This window comes from Coenobita brevimanus, chromosome 23 (assembly GCF_032717465.1).
Source record: "Coenobita brevimanus isolate Jiangsu-jjx chromosome 23, ASM3271746v2, whole genome shotgun sequence".
In the NCBI taxonomy this organism is placed as follows: Eukaryota; Metazoa; Arthropoda; class Malacostraca; order Decapoda; family Coenobitidae; genus Coenobita; species Coenobita brevimanus.
The window spans coordinates 65,871,910-65,892,794 of NC_136976.1; the positions used below are offsets into that span (position 1 = coordinate 65,871,910).

The 20,885-nt window shown below is 42.4% G+C and overlaps 2 protein-coding genes across 2 annotated transcripts in view; both read right to left on the reverse strand.

The window, feature by feature from the left end:
* Nucleotides 1-20,885, reverse strand: part of Ctu1 (Cytosolic thiouridylase subunit 1) — a 154,419-nt gene that overhangs the window by 86,106 nt on the left and 47,428 nt on the right. The gene's annotated exons all lie outside the window — the stretch shown is intronic.
* Nucleotides 1-20,885, reverse strand: part of Nprl3 (GATOR complex protein Nprl3) — a 62,619-nt gene that overhangs the window by 6,060 nt on the left and 35,674 nt on the right. Inside the window, exons 7-10 of the mRNA XM_080267159.1 lie at nt 17,194-17,397; nt 11,352-11,449; nt 6,127-6,256; nt 5,081-5,468 (exon numbers count right to left, since the gene is read on the reverse strand). Coding sequence (XP_080123285.1) covers nt 5,081-5,468; nt 6,127-6,256; nt 11,352-11,449; nt 17,194-17,397 — 820 coding nt within the window. The remainder of the gene's footprint in view (nt 1-5,080; nt 5,469-6,126; nt 6,257-11,351; nt 11,450-17,193; nt 17,398-20,885) is intronic.

Consider the following 20,885-nt stretch of genomic DNA (forward strand, 5'->3'; position numbering starts at 1 on the left):
TATGATGTGTAGTAGTTCTTTATGCATGAATATTATATTTTTTCTAAATTTACAAACCTTGATTTTTTGGTCAAAAATGTAATTTTTCATACTGGATGTACAGACCTATTTGCGATCCGCAAGGGCTAAATGTCAGAACCAACATGCCTCACCCCGGACTCCTGTGTTTCGCATGGGGCAAAACAGGACTGGATGATGATGATGATGATGATTGATATATATACAATAGTCCCTCAATTATCCAACGTATTACAGTAGAGCCAAAGGCATGTCCGGGTAGTGGCAATGTCCGGGTAATGAACAATATCCTCCCTAGCATACCCAGACCCTACCTATACCCAACCTCCAACCTATACATAACCAATTTGTACAGTACCTCTGCTTACTTTGGCAGTGTTTCCCAGTCATTCAGGCATATTTAGACATCCAAACACACAAAGGAATATCAAAAAAAATTTTCAGTTAAAAAAAAAAAAAAAAAAAAAAAAAAAAAAAGCAAAATTAACACTGAAAACCAAAAAGCACCCTACCTATACACTACTGCATGTACAGTACCGCTCCTAATTTTGGTAGTGTTTTCAGGTCAATCTGCCATATTTAGACATCAAAACACACATAGAAATATCCAAAGTAATGCTAAACACCAAGAAAACCATGCAAAAAAATTAAAAACACACAAAAGAAACCTGCCTATATGTACAGTACCCCTCCAAATTTTGGCAATGTTTTCCGGTCATTCTGCCAAACTGAGACATCAAAACACACATAGGAATATCCATATTAATGCTAAACACCAAGAAAACAATGCATAAACAAAAATCCTCAAAAAACCTAAGGACAGTTTGAAAATCAGTTATCTTTGAGTGATAGCTGCTCCTGGGAAAAAAAAAAAAAAAAAAAAAAAATCCACGGCCAAATATCTATCTATCTATCTGTAGCCCAACGCCCTAATCCTGCAAAGGGTGGCCGCAGACAAAACGCCTCCAAGTCGCTCTGTCACCTACCATTTGACTACCCTCCCCCCAACTCACTCCCCCCTCCCTCATAAACCTCTCAACTCCATCCCTCCACCTCATCCTCGGTCTTCCCCTCCCTCTCCCTCCCTCCACCTCACCTACATACACCCTCTTGGTCAGTCTTTCATTCTCCATTCTCTCCACATGTCCAAACCACCTCAGTGTACTTCTCTATATCTTCTCAACCACATCCACATCCACCCCACAACGTTCTTTCACTTCATTCGTCAACCTGTCCCTCCATGTCACTCCACATGCTTCTCTCAAGTAGCTCATTTCCACTGGAAATTGATTATATTGGTATAAATGGTATGCCATCATCTTTGCTGTGGTTTATACTATAAGCTAAGCTAATAAAAACACCAAAAACTATGTCGCAAATTTACTGTACAAGTATAAAGTTTCTATGAGACAAAATCTGAAATAATACTGGTGAGACAAGGATAGGCTGGCTGTATTTAACTTGATTTTAAAAAGGCTTTTGATAAGGTAACTTACTGAAGGCTGACTTGGAAACTGGAGTACAAAGGTGGAATTAGGGGAAAGATGTGAAAGTGGTTGGAGGACTTTCTAGCAGAGAAAGAGATAACAGTAATAAAAGGAAACTAAGGTACTCAGACTGGAGGAAAGAAACAAGCAGAGTCTCTCATGGACCAGTTTTATCTCAAATATTGTTCTTATCGTTTTGTTCATTTTGTTTTTAAAGGGTCCAACATACTTTTTCGCATCAGCCTTAGTCGCAAAATGGCAGCTCTCCACGCTGCTCAGTCTCTGGCAGCCTCCCTATTCAGTCCCTTATCCCTGAGGTCACACTCAATGACCTCGTTCAAGCTCTTTTTAGGTCTACCTCTTGCAACCCGACCCCTAACATTAACACTTCTCACTTTCTGCACCCAACTGTCATCCTCCATCCACTCCACATGCCCAAACCACCTCAATCCACCTCTCCTCATCACACCAATACACTCATGTTCCATCCTACCTCATAACTCTCATCGTAAACTTAGCCCTACCAGGCCTTGCACTCAAGGACGCACTGCACATCCACCTAATCACTGTCATTTCAGTACATCTGAGCCTGCAAATATTCTCCTCCTTTACTGCCCAGGTCTCACTACCATACAGCATTACACTCATAACACATCCCACATACAAAGATCCTTTAGGATGGAGGAAGAGCCCTCTCAATGTCAGGAGAGGCAACAGCTCCCTGAACTTCTTCCAACCACTCCTCACTCTAGCACAGAGATAGTTCCAGCCCCACCTCCAGCACATAACATATCTCCCAAATAACAAAACTCTTCCACATACTCCAGACTGACCAGCAAGATCAATCCTTTCATGCCTATCTCCACATGCTCTCCCCGACACACTGCACATATGAAATCAGTATTATCTTGCAGTTTACCTCTAATGCCATTACATCTCTTATGCAGCCACTTATCACAAACACTGCACAATATGGAATTACTTCCCATGCCCTTGTGGCAAACCTCACATGGCCACTCTCCCTCTTCTTCTACAGTACTGCCACCAGCCCTAGATACCATCACCTTTGTTTTATCTGCATTTCTCTCAAGCTCTTGTGTCCTCCACCATCTCTCCACTTCCTAAATCTTTCCTCTGCTTCCCTCTCATTCCCTGCAATCAATACCAAATCATCAGCATACAACATCTCCCATGCAAGTCCATTTCTGAAGTCACGTGACAGGGCTTCAAGTACCGTGATAAACAAGAAGAAGCTCAAGACTGACCCCTGATGCAAACCAACATTCACAGAAAACTCAACACTCAAATATCCACTCAACCTTAACTGGGTGTGAGCACCCACATACATAGCCATAACCACCCTAACCAGCCACTCCTCAATCCCATGTTTTCTCACTGCCCACTTCACCATCCCTAGGGACTGTCAATGGCCTTATCCAAATCAACAAAAACAAAGAACAGATCCCTTTTCTTTCCTATATATTTTTCCTGAAGCTGTCGAACAATGAATATAGCATCAGTGGTCCCTTTGCCTGGCATCTCATCAATGTTCATTCTTTCTCTAATCATACCTTCTAGAACTCTCTCCATTACCTTCATTATCTGGTCCAAAAGCTTTATGCCTCTATAATTTCCTCTTTCCAGGGCATCACCCTTCCCCTTGTACACATTTAAAATCACACTCTTCAGCCAATTATTTAGGACAACACACTTATTTATAATTGTATTTATCAACTCCATAACTAATCCCACTCCTATATCTCCTGAGGCTTTCAGTATTTCAGCAGTCAACCCAGACACACCTACTGCCTTCCCCACCTGCATCCTACCTATTGCCCTGCTCACAGTAGCAGCATCAATCAAAGGACAAGGGCCAAACACTGGATTTGACGGCTCCAAACCTTCCCTGTTCCAGTCAAGCTCCTTATTCAACAACCAGTTATGATGCTCTCTCCATGCGTCTTTAATATCCCCACTGTTCACCACTACACTTCCATCATCATTCTTCACACACTGCTCACCTATGATATCCCTCTTTATCTGATTTGCCACTTTAAATATCATATTCTTCCTTTCCACACTATTTAGGTTATCCAGTAAAGTCTCTGGGACTCAAATTTTGTCCTGTAATCCTCTCATCTAGCCCTACTCTTGGCAGCCAAGTATTCCTCTTTGTTACCACCCCTTCTTAGCCTATGCAATTGATGCAATGGAAAATGTTTGTAGTGGCAACAATATATGTTTACTGATGATGCCTGCCAAAGTGGATGAGAAGGATAGTGCTCTGGTGGACATTTGTGTGGGCAGGGGACTGGTGATAATGAATACCCTCTTTAGACACAAAATGATCCACAGGTATACATGGCAAGTGATGAGAAGGGAAGGTGGTGTGATGGATGAAGGGAATGCAGTGACTGATTATAGGTGTGTGTGGATGAGACAATAAGATATGTGCTGGATGCAAGAGCATACACAGGATGGGGATGGGGACTCTGGCCACTGCTTAGTAGAGGTGACAGTCAAGGTATAAATACACTGGAAGAATAGGAGAGGCAGGCAGGAGGAAGTAGTCTATACAAAGAGGGAAGAAAGGTTGCAAGAGGATGAAAAAAAAGGCAGAATAAAGGAAAACTATGGCAAAGTGATTGAGTAAATATAATTTGGAGATGGGGGAAGTGGAAGGTGCATGTAAGGTATTCACTGAAGACATCTGTGCAGCATGTGAGGTGGTGTGTCGGGTGAAGAGAAGATAATAAGATGTTTAAGGAACAGCATGGTGGAATGAAGAGGTGAGACAAACTGTGATGCAAAAGTTGAGAGATGGAACAGAGTTATCTGTAAAGAAGAGTAAAGATGTGAAATTATTAGTAAGAGAGAGTAAGAAGAGAATGGACGAGGAGTTTGGAAGGAATTTGAGTATAAAAAGGAGAGAATGTAAGAAAAAGTTCTGGAAGGAGGTTAAGAATGAATTTGAGTGTAAATAGGAGAGAATGTAAGAAAATGTTCTGGAAAGAGGTTAACAGAGTATGACAAAAATGGCAAATTGCTGGTGGAAGAGGGAGAAAAAATGAGATGGAGAGAAGACTTTACTGGAGTGCTAGTTCCCTACACGATGTACTGTACTGTACTGTACTGTACTGTGCTTGTAGGTCAGCCCAAAAGAAGCGGTTGCTTACCTATGTGAGAGATCTGCTTGGTTACACAGACTGGGGATATTCATTATCAATAAAACTCACAAAGGGAGCAAAAACACCTTAGTCAAGTGGCACCAGCTGCTTCCTCCAGAATGAAGACCCTGACTCTAACAGGCCAGCAGCTTCATACCTAGACTCTAAAACTGTCTGTTACTCATATTCTTTGAAAAATGGAACACTAGAAATCAAAGATAGTTTCTGTGCAACACATCATCAACCATAAAAATTTCTGAATCACACCAATAAACAGGCAACTTAGATGCTACTGCATTTTTAATAAAATCTACAACCTGGATTTACAAGCCTGCATAGTGTTACTTACACTATGCTTCTTTTGCAATGAGTTATAAGTATTAAACTAGCACTAATGAAAGAAATCACCTGAGCCAAGGTCACTCTCTGAGGCTGGGTGGCTGAGCTGGACTGCTGCATGGTGGAGAGCAGCACCAGTCATATCTGGGTGCCCCACACCCCCAGGATGCTGAATGGGTGCTGATGATGGGGGATCATGGGGGAGAGGAGGGGGGTCATGAGAGAGTGAGGAAGGGGGTGGTGGTGGTGGTTCATGGATGGTGGGTGTGGGAATGCTGGTGCTGGCAGGTGAGCTGGTGCCATGGCTACCCAGTTGGCCATATCCACCTTGGTCTCGACTGCCCACACGCATCACCTCTGTGTCTAGTGACGGCGGTGGGGCCAGGTACACGTAAGTGTGCAGCTGCTGCAGGAGACCATGCTTCAGCAGCCACACAATTTGTTGTACCTGCTCTTGCTGCCACATAAGGAAACAATTCGTACACTCAATTACTGATAGGACTTATATACAATTATCAATATTTTAACACAAAATACATTCTTCTAAAGATGTAGTACTGTAAAGTATTGCATTGTACAATACTAGAGAAGTTAAAGATCTTGGAGAAATCAGACTGATATTTCCATCCCCTATGTAGTTTCTTAGTTTGCTGCTGGCTTGGCAACAAAGAAAGATCTTAAGAAAAACAGCTACATGACTGCAATATTCCTGCTTCAACTAAATAGACCTGACTCAACTTGGTATACTGAGAAACTATATCTCAGTAATGGCAACAATTTTTCCTAGTACCACACCCATCATAAATGGATAATAAAAGAGATTGTACTCTGGAGTAGGACACTACAGAGGAAATCAGCCGCTCTTAGCCAGATATATTTACCTACTGTTAGAAACTGGGCAAAGTTCAGGTTAAGCTAAGTTAGGATACTCAGGTTAAGCTATATTAGTTTGATCAGATTAAGTTATCCAGGAGTTTGGTGTGATATTTCTGCATCTTGTCATCCATTTTCTTTTATAAACACTTGTTTTTGAAGGGGGAAGGTTGACTCTCTCTCAAAAATGAATGATCTGAAACAAAGACATTAAAATATGATCTCTCTTTCTCCTAACTAACCTGCTGGAGAGGTGAATCAATAGGATGAGTCTTGTCACTAAGAGAAGTTGGAAGGGAGAACTCTGACATCACAACATGGAGGGAAGAACCAGGAAACTGCTCTCGGAAGCTTTCAGACAACTGACTATTTCTGTGTGATATATAGTACTGTAATATAGTATATGGAGTATAAGCTAATACAAGAACGAATATTAACATCCACTCCATTTCAATGATGCAAGGGTGTGCACAGGTAAGGCTTAAATGGGCTGGAGCCCCTGCCCGTCTGCCTTGCTGGTTACAAGGCACATACATGAAAACATGCATGTGCACACGCACGCACGCACACACACACACACACACACACACACACACACACACACACACTCTCTCTCTCTCTCTCTCTTTCTTTTTCTCTTGAGTAATTACTGGAAATGGGGTTTGATGTTTTTTAATTTTTATATTTTTTATTGCTAGACCCCCAGCCCCCCAAATTGTCTGTGTATGTCACTGAATGACATATTTCCTTTTTATTCTTCCTCTTTTCAGAAACAACAGGGGACACTCACCATCCACTCACTCAATGCAGTGCTGCTTTGGGTGTCTGTCCTTTCCTCTCTTCCTTCCTTCCTCTTCTGTCTTTCTTTCCTACATTCTTTTCTCTTCCTTCTGCCTATGGGTGACTCTACACTGAGTGACAAGCCAAATGGTTTCCTTTACACCAGGAAACCATTTACTATGCTGGGTGGTAACCAAATAACCAAACTTTGGTGCTTGGTGGTTTAGTGGGTAATTAAGGTGCTACAATCAGATTGAGCCTGTGTAGGTTCATGTCTAAGGGATGGTTGGGGTTTATTGCTCACATAATGCCACTCAGTGATGAGTGAGACTGGTCACTCTCATCTTAAACGTCAGGACCAACTTGCAAAGCCCCGGGCACCTACGCTCCTCATGGGGCAACGTAGGATTGGATGATGGGTGGATGGAGGAGAGATTCTTCAAACAGCAGGAATCAGATACAGCCTTCATTAATCATTCCACCATGCAGTTTTTTCTAAAATGAACAATGACTAGAATCAACAAGACCAAATTTAAAAAATATGTTGCCTAATTCAAGGGGTTAAGATTTCTGCAAAATGTTGCCACCAATAAGAACATAAATAATTTCCACAACAGCTGCAACAGGAAGGTTCAACAAGGCAGAATGGTACTGTAACATTATCAAAGCACATGTACAGTTACTTAGGAAAGAAGTGGTACCTTGTCAGTCAACCCTTTTGCGTTTTGTGTGGTAACATTGCAACCTTTACAACTTCAGGTGATTCTAGTTTGGCTTTGAGATACTGTACTATGCCTGGGTGAACCTCAATTTGAATTTAGTTTTGCTTCCTGATGAACTAATGTAGCTATGCCGTGTGTGAAAATGCTCTTCATAATATTGCTTTGTATATTAAATAATCATATCACAGAGCAAGCGGCAAATCATTTGATCTCAGTAGATAATCTAATGTTGAACACTTTCATAATGTAGCATCAATAATTTACATTAAAACATGATGAGCGGGTGCACGAAAATAATTATGATGATGTACAGTGTCTGCCAATAATTTCCAGCTGTTCCCCACACAATTCAAAGCATTCCGTTGATTATTATAATTTTCACCCCGTAGCCTAACCTATGATGCTCTGTATAAAAATTTATTGCCACATTACCGACTGGGAGTTGCTATGTCAGTACACATCCCAGAAAGACCAATAATTAATCTTGTACTGACCTGCAAATTATAAATCTTGAGGTCATTTATTTGGAAAAAAAAAAAAAAAAAAAAAAAAAAAAAAAAAAGGTCATTACCATGAGGCTGCTTAATTTTAAAAGCATCATGTCTTCATGATGTGTAATTTCAAGGTAGGCTACAACACCATGGTGAAACAGGGACAGCTCTTTGACATTATTATGGTTTCATTGTTTTGAAGAGATTTGTAAAATTACTGTGATCTCGATGACCCAGTCAGAGGAAAAATTTTCTTTGATGCATAATGTACATCCGAGTTTACAACGTATTACTGGATACAGTATATTACCATGGGAATGATCCTGTTATAAGTAAAGAAGCAGTTTACTGCTAAAATAAAGATCATCATCATCATCATCTAATCCTGTGTTGCCCCATAAGGAGCATAGGAGCCCTGGGCTAAGCAAGTTGGTCCTGACATTTAAGATGAGAGTGACCAGTCTCACTCATCCCTGAGTGGCATTTACATTAGCAATAAACCCCAACCATCCCTTGGATAGAAACCTGCACAGGCTCAATCCAACTGGGGTGCCTTAATTCCCCAACACACCATCAGGCGCCATAATCTGGCTATACGGTTATCACCCAGCATAGTAAATGGTTTCCTGGTGTACAGTACAGGGAACCATTTGACTTGTCACTCAATGTAGAGTCACCCATTGGCAGAAGAGGAATGAATGAGGGAAAGAATGACAGAGCAGAGAGTGTAAAGTCACTTGCAGGCAGGAGGAGGAGGAAAGAATGAAGGAAGTAAAGACAGAAGAGGAAGAAATGAAGGAAGAGAGGAAAGGACAGTCACCTGGGGGCAGCATTACATCAAGTGAGTGAATGGTGAGTGCCCCCACCTACCGCAAAATAAAGACGAAAGTTGTAACTCTATCAGGCTGAGTTCCAGATCACTTCTGTAGGAATACTGCATTTTGTGCCTCATGACATTTCACAGAATATGATGATGATGATGATGATGAACTTCTGAATTATTGTTCGTTTTACTGATTTTTTTCCTAATTTATGGCTAGGTATTTCATGTGTCTCCAGATAAATAATATAAAACTGAAACGTGTAACTACATCAGTGTTACATTTTTGTGCGGCAAGTCTCAGATAATGCATCCTCTGAATACAGGTATCTTACACAGAATTTTAGCATTTAACTTCAGTCGCCATAATGATCATGCAGTATAAGAAGAATTTTTACAGTAGCTATGCTACACATCACTGTCTGACTTGCATTCTAATGCAAATACTCTATTTATTATCTCAATCCCTGAACTGCATAGATTATGCTTGTCCTTAACAATATACTGTACTGTAATTTTAATGTCCGATAACTGTGGAGATAATATCACTGAAACTAGAGGTTGCAATCTCTGTTATGGGCTGTGATCCCAGAGCTTTAAGCTCAAGAGCTGAGTTTGTCTGTCCAGATTAGTATTCATATCAATAATTTCTCCTCTGTAGCCTACCACATACCTGTGAGTGAGGGAATGCATCAGTGCCACAGTAAATGCTAGTTTGTTCACATCTCCACAACATACACATGGGTGAAGGGGATGTGTCACTGTCAGTGCGAACGCAAGCTTGGCCACATCTCTACCACATATGCGTGGGTTAAGGAGATGTGTCAGTGCAAAAGCGAATGCTAGCCTGGCCGCATGTCTACGACATATGCTTGGGTTGAGGGGATGTCTCACAGCCAGAGTAACAGCCAGCCTGACCACATCTCTACCACACATGCAAGGGTGAAGGGACGTGTCAGCACTAAATCACATGCTAATCTGGCCATATCTCTGTCATGTATACATCAATGAGAGAATGTAATAGTGCCTGATTACTCCTTTACCTGGTCACATCTCTGTCACATACAAGTTCGTGGGTTACCGTAGTAATGCACATACGAATTTCAAAAGGCATAAGCTCAAAAGGACAGAGGACATATTCGTGTTCTAGTTCAGTCAGATAATCTTCTCATCACAATGGATGGCAGACCAATATAACTGAAAATACTGATAAGGCAACCTTCCATTGTCATTGAGTTGGAACATTTTGAAAAAAAAATATATATACAATATACTCATGCAGTTATTTTCTGTTATACTGTATAGTAAGCATTGTGGGAGGTGGAGGCACTCACCATCCACTCACTCAATGTATTGTTGCTTTGGGTGTCTGTCCTTTCCTCTCTTCCTTCCTTCTTCTTCCGTCTTTCCTCTTCCTCCTGCCTATAGGTGACATTACACTCCCTCTTCTGTTATTCTCTCCTTCATTCTTTACTCTTGCTCCTGGCCATGGGTGACTCTACACTGAGTGACAAGCCAAATGGTTTCCTGTACACCAGGATGCCATTTACTATGCTGGATGGTAACCATATAACCAGATTGTGGCACCTGATGGTTTGGTGAGTAAATAAGGTGCTCCAATTGGAATGAGCCAAAGCAGCTTTATATCCAAGGGGTGGTTGGGGTTTATTGCTCATGCAATGCCACTCAGGGATGAGTGAGGCTGGTCACTCTCATCTTAAATGTCAGGATCAACTTGCCTAGCCCCAGACTCCTACGTTCCTCATGGGGCAACAAAGGATTAGATGACGGATAGATGGATGGATAGTAAGTCATTACCACATGTGCTAAGATTCGACTGGTAGATGAGAAGTTATAGGAACCACTTATTTTAATGATGAACAGAAGTGTCAGCACTTGTGGTTTTTAATACAAAAATTACTATACAGAGAACAGGTCATGGGCTCAATATCCAAAGACCACATACTAAGACAGTGGTTGCCCTAACCGACATCCAATCTCACACTTTTGGCCTAAATGTTCCATAAAATTAGAGTCCCTCTCATCATGATTAACCCTTATATTCCGTCTGGCATGATAAGTGGCTTCCCCGGCAGACTCGGTGAGGCCACGATCGCAGCTGCCTTCAAATCTCCCGTTCATGTGAGAATGGGAAGTTTGTTTTGGCTGGGGCTAGACGTCGCACATCGAGGATTATGATTGGCCCATTGTTTCCCACTCTCTCTCTAGCTATCCAATCATGTCCCAACTTTTATTATAGAGTCATATAGAGAGTAGTAGGTCTGTCATCTTGCTTGTGAGTGAGTGGAAACCTGGTACATGCTATATATCATGTACATATGACACACACTGAAGATAAATGAGAACATTTTTAGCAAACTTTTTAACTGTCAATGCACATCCTGAGACACCAGTTTGAGAAGAATTTTAAAAATTTTACGTCTAGTGTAAATAACTGCCATGACACAAAAGTAGGCAATTTCACATGAAAATAATATACAGTATCTGCAATGCATTCTTTATATGTGGTATAAAAACTGCCCTTAGAACTAATGCACAGTGAAATGTATAGCCACAGTGAAATTGTGAAATTTTGGTCCTGCATACACATGCAAACCACACCAGTGCAGTTCTAAAAATGAGAAGTGACTAACATGACTGTGGGAGCGTTGTGTGAGAGGACATAGGTGTTTGTGCTACACACAGGGTAGATGATGGTTGCCTTGCCCCAGTACACCAGATGGCCCACAAGCTGGAAATAAAAAGTTCAGTATGTATACAAATCTCCTGCAAACCACTGTCTATTCTGTAGTAAGCATAAAATTTCTATGGAGACTATTTGGTTGGCAAATTACATATCCCGACTGTTTCCTGTATTTTTCTATTTCTCCTTCTTAATGTGATGACTGTTTCCCATAACACTGTTTTCCTGATAAACTTGCCATTTCTTCTAATGCATTACAACGGAAGAGCCGGGTTTCTGACCATGATGAAGTCCTGCTAAATGCTGGTCGGGAGTCAACTCACCAATCAAAATACTGAATTATTCCCAGATTAGGACATGTTAGGTTAGGTTAGGGTGTCAGAGCAGCTTAAATAAATTTGAGTGTATTTTACTTGAACAATTCCCTCCCTTACTTAATAGAAATAACATATGATACCATAAACATATACAAACAAGAAAACAATGACAGAAAACAATTGTACCAAGAAGGAAGGTACTGTCAAGACTTTAATCCGTGGACTGCGCATTAACCTTTTTTTATCCCACCCCGTGGTGTGCAAAAAAAGAAAAAAAAAAGAAAAGTTTTTATTTTTTAATTTTTGTTTATTATAAACTTGAAGATAAACATCCAGGGCATCATCTGTTGCAAAATTCTCTCTCTTTGTCTTTGCATAAGGCCATGCGTAAGTTTATGTAGGGGAGTAGTGAAAAAAAATTAAAAAAATAAAAAATTTGTTCATTATAAACTTGAAGATAAACATCCTGGAGATCATCTGGTGAAAACAAAAAAAAAATCTCTCTCTCTCCATCTTTGCGTAGCGCTATGCGCAAGTTTGCATAGGGGTGGAGTAGTTAGCGATGATGCACAGCCAGCACAGCCTGAGCTGTGGCTCGCAATCCACGGGTTAAATGAACTTGACTGTTGTGTGGTCGGTGGGGGTGCCCATCCACTCACTTAGCATAGCAGTACTCTTTTTCAGGGTAGCTCTACACTGAGTGGCATGCCAAATGATTTCCTGTAATCCAGGAAATCATTTAATACACTGGGTGATAACCTTATAACCAACAAACACCTGTTCCCTACGTGACAACAAGTGGGTTGGTGGAGGGCTAGTGCCCCTCCCTGGAAAACAACTAACTAAAAATACAAGGAAGAAGCCTCAGACCAGGAGAGACAAACAGGTGATGACTGAAGACCAAACAAAGAACATGGTACGGATTGCAACATGGAATGTATGGGGTGCAAATGATGAAGCGAAAGTGATAGTCCAGGTGCTCGAGGGTGCAAATGTGGATATACAATAGGGCACCAGGTTTCGCGGCATCCAGACTGGCAAAATGCACTTTCACGGCAGCCATCAAATATTCCCATGATTGCACATTTGTGCCCTCCTACACCAAAAGTTTCAGATTCTCACCATGGCAACACCAGCACCAACATTCAGTTTTGGTCTGTTTCCTGCATGTGTTCAGTATGACCGCAAGCTGAGTGTTACATTCTTGCGTCCTTGATTAGGAAATGAAGGAAATATGTTATCTTGTGCTTCAAGTGGAGCCGGAGGTGGACCGGGTGACAGCGGAAATGGTGAAAGAAGGAGTGAACCTGGAACAGAAGGCGTGGTGAAAAACACAAGTATGATGGCGAGTTAAAAAATAAAATCATGGCGGAAATAGAGAAAGATGCTCATAACTCTGAAATATGGAAAATGTTTCCTGTACACCAGGAAACCACTTACTACGCTGGGTGGTAACCACATAACCAAATTTTGGCACCTGGTGGTTTAGTGGGTAATTATTGTGCTCTTGAGCCAGTGAAGGTTTATATCCAAGGGGTGGTTGGGGTTTATTGTTCATGTAATGCCACTCAGGGATGAGTGAGGTTGGTCACTCTCATCTCAAATGTCAGGACCAACTGCTTAGCCCCGGGCTCCTACGCTCCTCATGGGGCAACGTAGGATTGGACAATGGATGGATGGATGGTATAATATGCCAGAGTCGACAGTGTGTTGTATGAGAAAACAGCTGAGTGAACTTAAAGCCACTCTAGCTCTTGTGAGGAAGTATTTTGAACCAAGCGCCAAAGGTAGACGAGTGAAAACAGTGACCGAGTACAACTCAATTATGCTAATGGATGAACATTATTTGTTACAGTGGTTGAACAGGAGGACCTGGGAAGGCATCAGTGTGTCAGGGCCTGAAATTCAAGACCAGGTCTACCAATTTCATGATGCAGTTGCAAAGAAACGTAACACTGCATCATCCCCATAGTTCACTGCTTCACAGGGTTGGCTACAGTATTTTATGATGCTTTTATGTTTTATTGTTAATTTAATGCTACTTTATAATTTAACGTTCTAATAGCAACATTTCAGGTAATTTTGGGATGCATTTAAAGCAGGAAATGCCCTGGGGGGTAAGTTTTCTTACAGGCCCGGTCCCTATAATTTCCCATAAGGTTAATGCCCCAACTTTGGTGGAATCAGCTTTGGCGGCACTTTTCATGGACCCTATTAGGCATGAAACCTGGTGCCCTACTGTATGTGGATAAACTGAGACTAAATGGTGAAATGAGAGTGTGAGAGAGTGGGAGCTTGGATGGGGTATATGCACAGGAGTAGGTGAGACTGAGAGGACAAAAAAGGGAGTATATATTGTTGTATGCAGGAGATGGAAGGAGAATATAAGAGTATGGATCAGTTGGTTCAAGGACTGTGTGGGTAAGAAAAGTAGGATTACAAATGTGGGTGACTGTGTGTGTGTTTGTGCCAACACAAAATTGTGCAAGCTGTGCGAGAGAAGAGTTCTGGGCAAATACAGGTGTGTGTACAGAAAAGTTTGAAAGAAACAGAAAAGTAGGGAATGTAAAGGTGGATGGAGTAGCTGGTGAGTGGGGTGTGACTGCAGAACTGGATGAGAATGGTAGTCCTCTAGTGGACATTTGTGAGGGGAGGGGGTTGGTGATAGCCAATACCATCTTTAGACACAAAATGATCCACAGGTATACATGGCAAGTGATGAGAAGAGTGGGTGGTGAACTGAATGAATGGTAGGCAAAGACTCATTAGATCATATAGCCCTGCTAGGGTGACAGGAAAGCGCTACCCCTCCCAGCACGGCAGCCACCCAGGCGGGACGGGAACTCTTGACCTCAGGGTCTCGAGCCCAACATCCTACCACTGAGCTACCGTGCTCCCAGAGAATGATTTGGAGCAGATGGGGGAGGTGGCAGGTGTGTGCAAGACAATCACAGAAGAAGTTTGTGCAGCATGTGAGGTGGAGTGTGGGGTGAATTGAAGACAAAAGGGGGTGCAAGGCATGGCATGGTGGAATGAAGAGGGATGACAAGCTGTGGTGCAAACAAAGAAAGCACATAGTGTGTGGATGGGATGCAGAGAAATGGAGGACATTCAGAAACATAAGAGAGAGTTATATGTAGAGAGGAAGAGAGGTGAAAAGATCAGTAAGAGAGAGTGAGAAGAGAATGAATGAGGAATTTGGAAGGAATTCGAGTGTAAAGTGGAGGGAATGTAAGAAAATGTCCTGGAAGGTGGTAAAGAGAGTTAGACAGGGTGGTAAAGAACCTAGCAAGCACGTGAAAGATAAAAAAAACTGATAGTGGAGAAGGGAGAAAAAATGAGCAGATGGAATGAACACTTTAAGGAACTATTAAACATACAAATTGAAAGTAATGCGAGTATAAGTGACTGGGGTCTGGCTGGCAGAAGGAGGTAGGTGAGATGGGAGGAAGAGATCGGTACAATGGAAGTAGTGGAAGCAATGAAGAAAGTCAAAATGGGAAAAGCCCCAGGAACTGACAGAGTGTGTGGTGAAATGACGCATGAGTGAGAGAAGGAAGTAGAATGAATATGGAAGATAAGTAGATTGGCCTGGGAGGAAGGCAGAGTCCCAGATTTTTGAAAGTTAGGTGTAATTATTCCCCTGTACAAAAGGAAAGGGGGAAAAAGAAGTGTGTGGTAATCAAAGGGGCATTTGTCTTCTGAGTGCAACAGGAAAATTACATGGTGGCATACTTACTGACAGAGTTAGGAAAATAACAGAAGCATTAGTTGGAGAAGAACAGGGAAGTTTTAGGAAGGGAAGAGGTTGTGCAGATCAGATATACAGTATATTCATCCTTAGGTCTTTAGTGGAAAAATTTCTACAGAAGGGAAAAAAGTTGCATGCAGCTTTCAGGGATTTGGAGAAAGCATATGACAGAGTGGACAGACATGGAATGTGGAAAATATTAAGAATATATGGAATAAATGGGAAGCTGTTGAATGCCGTGAAGAGGATGTATGAGGATGCTACGGCTGCAGTGTGTGTGTGGATAGTGAACTGAGTGACTTTTTCTATCTGAATGCTGGACTGAAACAGAGATGTCATGTCTCTGTGGTTGTTCAATCTGTATATGGATGGGGTTGTAAAAAAAAAAGGTAGGGCAGTGGATGTTCGAGTTGCCCTAATGAAGGAGGGCAGGGTTTGAACATTTCCTGTAATGTTGTTTGCAGATGATACTGTACTGGGCGGTGGATGTTGGAGCAGCCCTAATGACAGAAGGCAGAATTTGGAAACTTCCTGTTCTCTTGTTTGCAGATGATACTGTATTGTTAAGTGAAGACGATGGGGAACTGCGAGGCTTGAAGAATGAGTTTGGGAGAGTGTAAGAAACAGAACCTAGAGGTGAATGTGAGGAAGAGTAAAGTCACAGTCTTTGAGAGAAATGAAGCCAATGAACGTACAGTATGATGAGGAAATGGAAATTGTGAGTGCATTTATGTACTTGGGTAGTGTGATGAGTGAAGATGGAAGTTTGGAGGAAGAAGTGTTTGAAAGGGTACAACAAGGAAGAAAGGTTGCTGGTTCTCTGAAAGCAGTAATAAGAAACAGGGAAAAGAGCATGGAAGTTAAAAAAAAAAAAAGGCACTCCATAATAGTACTGTGATACCAACTCTAACGTATGGAAGCAAAGCTTGGACCTTGTCGGAAGGACACAGGTCAAACGTGAGAGCAGTGGAAACAGATTATCTGAAAGGGGCATGAGGAGTTACATGGATAGACTGACAAATAAGGAAATGAAGGAGCACTGTAATGCGGATGTGGATGTGATAGAAAGCGTTAGGCGAAAAGCACTGAGGTGGTTTGCCCATGAGGGGGGCATGGAGAGCGATGGACTAATGAGGAGAGTGTATGTGAGTGAGGTGGAGGGGGGGAGGGGGGAGGGGGAGGCTGAGGATGAACTGGAGGGATGGAGTGGAGAGGTATATGAAAGAGGGGAATGTGAGCAGGGGGGTGGGCAGCAAAATGGGTGGGGACAGGGCGACATGGCAGCAATTTGTTTGTGGCCACCCCTTAGAGAATTAAGGAGTCTGGCAACAGATAGATAGACAGATAAGTAGATGGAGCTTTGGTGACATTAATATACAGTACTGAAAAACCTACAGCTGCATCTTGAGCTCATAGCCATCTGTGTGAAAGGATCATCACATACACGTATGCATGCATGCATGCGTGCACACACACACACGTATGCATGCATGCACGTGCACACACACACATGTATGCATGGATGCACGTGCGTGCATGCGCGCACACACACACACACACACACACACAAACACACATGCAGAGGCTGTTGAACCTTTCAGCCTGATCTCTTTTCCAACCACTGGCAAAGTGATCACCTTCAACAGAATCATTCCTACAGCCATTCTAACAACTTAGGAAATACAGTGACAAGTGAAAAAATTTCAACTAATCATGCTCTATACCATGAAGACTTGGGTGAGAGTGAGGTCAGCATCAGCAGCAAGGGTGAAGAAAGGAGTGAGATGAGACTCCTCAACGTGCAGGAGACGCCACAGTGCTTGAGAGGAGTCTGGAGGCAGAGAACGCAGAAGGTCCCCTCGTGAAACCAATAACAGGAACGTGTGGTAAGGTTTCAGGTTCTTCAGCCCATCAACCAGGCCCTGACACTGAAACAATGTATACAATGAACCTGGAATGTCAAAGAGAGAATAAGTACGATACCCAAAATGTGATTACTACCACTACCAGTAATGCAGCTTAACCCCTGGACGCCGGGCTAAAATCTGCTCACGCGTCACCTCAGTATGGAAAATTTCCACAAAATATAGTCTTACTTCTAACCTTCATATCTCAGAAACTATAGCAGTTAGTGATATGAATTAAAGACTATATTACTCAACAACTCTTCATCTTGCGAAGGAAACCATCCACAGGTCTGTAGGTGGTCCCGTTAATGAAAAGCGAGCTATTGAAGATGTGTAACTCTCCGTGAATATCGGGGCTGCATCTGCGACAACACTCCTGGCCACGACTTTGGTCCTGTGGCGTGTGGGATTGCCAGCCCTTGGTAGCATTGACCATGTGAGCACTGAGGAGTGTTTGCAATGCTGCCAAACACTGAAGTCATTTTCATACACAATCTTCAACACTTCTCTACTCATAGCTATGGTTTTGAGTCATCACCATGTACATGTGGTTCGTCTTTGGTTTTCCGGCCTTACCATACTGATACCTTGCCCTGTTGGTGAGTGGTTGAACTCTCACAAATTCAATAAAAAGTGCCAAAAAAAATACTAACTCATCATCATCATCAAATCTTGTGTTGCCCCATGAGGAGTGCAGCAGCCAAGGGCTAGGCAAGTTGGTCCTGACATTTAAGATGAGAGTGATCAGCCTCACTCATCCCTGAGTGGCATTACATGAGCAATAAACCCCAATCACCCCTTAGATATAAATCTGCACAGGTTCAATCTGACTAGAGTGCCTTAATTACCCACCAACCCACCAGGCACCATGATTTGGTTATGTGGTTACCACCCTGCATAGTAAATGGTTCCTGGTGCACAGAAATCCACTTGGCTTGTCTTTCAGTCTTGAGCCATCTGCAGATAGAAGGAAGAGAAAAGAATGAAGGAAAGAAAAACAGAAGAGGAAGGGCAAAAAGAAGGAAGGAAGAGAGGAAAGGGCAGTCACTCAAGAGCAGCTCATTTTCCCATAATTTTCATCCAACTTGCACCTTCTTTTTCCCTTAGTATTTGTTTTGCAGGTAGCAAGCACTAGTGTAATGAAAATCATATTCTTAAAATTATGATACATTATGAGTCAGACACTTGTACTGCACTTTATTTTCTTGGGCACACTCTTTAACTTGGGACTTATACTTACCTTACAACTTATGTTCTATAGCTCCTTATTCTACTTGCACTCAATATCACATTTACAGCACATACCACATACTTTTCATCATACTACCAAATGTCATAAAATATACAAAAGTACAGTGCCCTCGCACAGTTAAAGTATTCAGTGTGAACGATTTGCCTAGTGAACGAGCAGGGGGTTATCAGATCCACAAAACCATATGGACGAGTTGAACCCCAAGTGAACAAAGTCGGGGGGAAAGAGTAGGCCATAATCGCCATCTTCCATATTGAACCACCCTCTCTCCCCCAGTAGACGCTGCACCAAAGGCCAGATCTGAGCAACCTTCTGAGCAGAATCCAATGGAGGACTAAGATTTGCATATGTCTATTTGCCTACGGTCAGTAAAATTCTAGCAGCAATGCATGTTCAAAGAGAAGTAAAGGAAACTGAAACCAGCTACCTCAGGACACAGGATATGCTCAGTGGAGTGGAAACCACTTTTTGTTATTACATTGAAAGGCACAGTATGGAAGTCAACAGAAGAAAACAAACACTCATCACACACTACTACCGAACTCGAGAACAGCAGGAACCAGTTGCTTCTACAACGTCTGCTACACTCCAGGGGAAGACGATGCTGATGTGATGTCAGCGGTGTCATCTTTGGACTCTGAAGGTTTTATGGGAGAGGTGAATGAGGTAGAGGCACACGGGGAAGTGGTTCAGTCAAGTGATGAGGGTGAGACTGGTGATGGGAACGAGGGAGTGGAAGGTGATGTGGCGAGGACAAACTAAGTGTATCTCCCTGCCTCGGAACCACCTGTATTCAAGCCAATCAGGGCCACCATCTGCTTCATTTAAAGTAAATAACCATGTGTTTTATATTTTATGTATCTGACCTGTATGTGTTTGAAATGTGCCCTTTAGTACATCTTTATGGCTCAAAAAGTGGACTTTGAGGGAGCGGTGCCGCCCATAAGCTATTTTTTCCGTAAGATATATTGTTCACAGTGAACGAATTCACTCTGAACGAGCTTATTTGCTGCAAACTCGTTCACTGTGTGAGGGCACTGTACAATAGTTCCTCATTTATCTGGATGTGTTCATTATCCAGACACTGGACCTTGGTTCTATTAAACCATTATCTGAATTCATTTGCTATTATCTGGACGCAAAAGTCCCTGAGAACTTTGGCTGGCCAGCCGATATGTTAAAACATTTGGTATCGTGGTTGCTGGGATCGAGCTGTGGGCGGGAAGTAGGCCGTAACCCACAAGTGAGTTTTACGCCAGGTACCCCTTTTTTGGATAAGGGCTAAGGCGTTGCCCCTTGGTAGAGGACTTTGGTTTGGAGCGTGTAGCATTTAATGACCAGATGCCCTTCCTGATGTCTACCAATGACCCTTGGGTGGATTCGATCCTCCAACCCTTCGGTCAGAGCGGAGCGCTCTAACCCACTGAGCCACGGCTGCTACAACTACAGCTAAAATATCCGTCCGCCTCCATACTGAATGGCCAAACGAGCGCACTCATCCGATTACTCCCAATGAACCTCCAGCATCTGAGTAATATGACTGTAACCCACAGGCAGTGTCAAAGTGTCCGTATGCATCCTCATCCAATGTCCAACATCGCACAGCCACCAGGCTAAATCTTTCTTAACTGCCCCTGAGATTGTAACACAGACCGTAAGCCATGAGTACTGTGCATGTTCGGTGACAGTGTCTGTCCGCCTCTCTACCGAAAGTCGAAAATCCCCCGGCCACTGTGAGTTGTGTTTCCGCATGGCCCCTTGGCGTCTAACAGACCGCAAGCCACAAGTAAATGTATGGTAAAAGCGCTCGTCCGCCCCATCATTCTCTTTTCAGGGCATCTGGAGGAAACATCTCTCTCCAACAGCACCTTTAGTACTACTGTCATTACACAGTTGCACCCTGTCAAATAATAATCGTCCTGGCAAATTACTATATTCAACATCCCACCAGTGGCATATTCAGTTGGATTCAAATCAGCCCACATTGTCTGGGCCCTATCTTCCTACTAAGAACAAAATCTATACAGTATTTAGACAACTCAGATGTACAACTTAAAGGACTACCTACACTATGCTGCAGACACCATCTATACTAACTCTAAAAATCGGACCAGGTGACTTCACAGATAACAAATACACACAATATGAAGTTATAGTCTCAATAATAAAGTACAATACAAATCTCACAGTATTCAGTATTCGTAAAAATTAGCTACCGATTCAAAATAAGTGCATTGTACTTAGAGTATGCCCCATC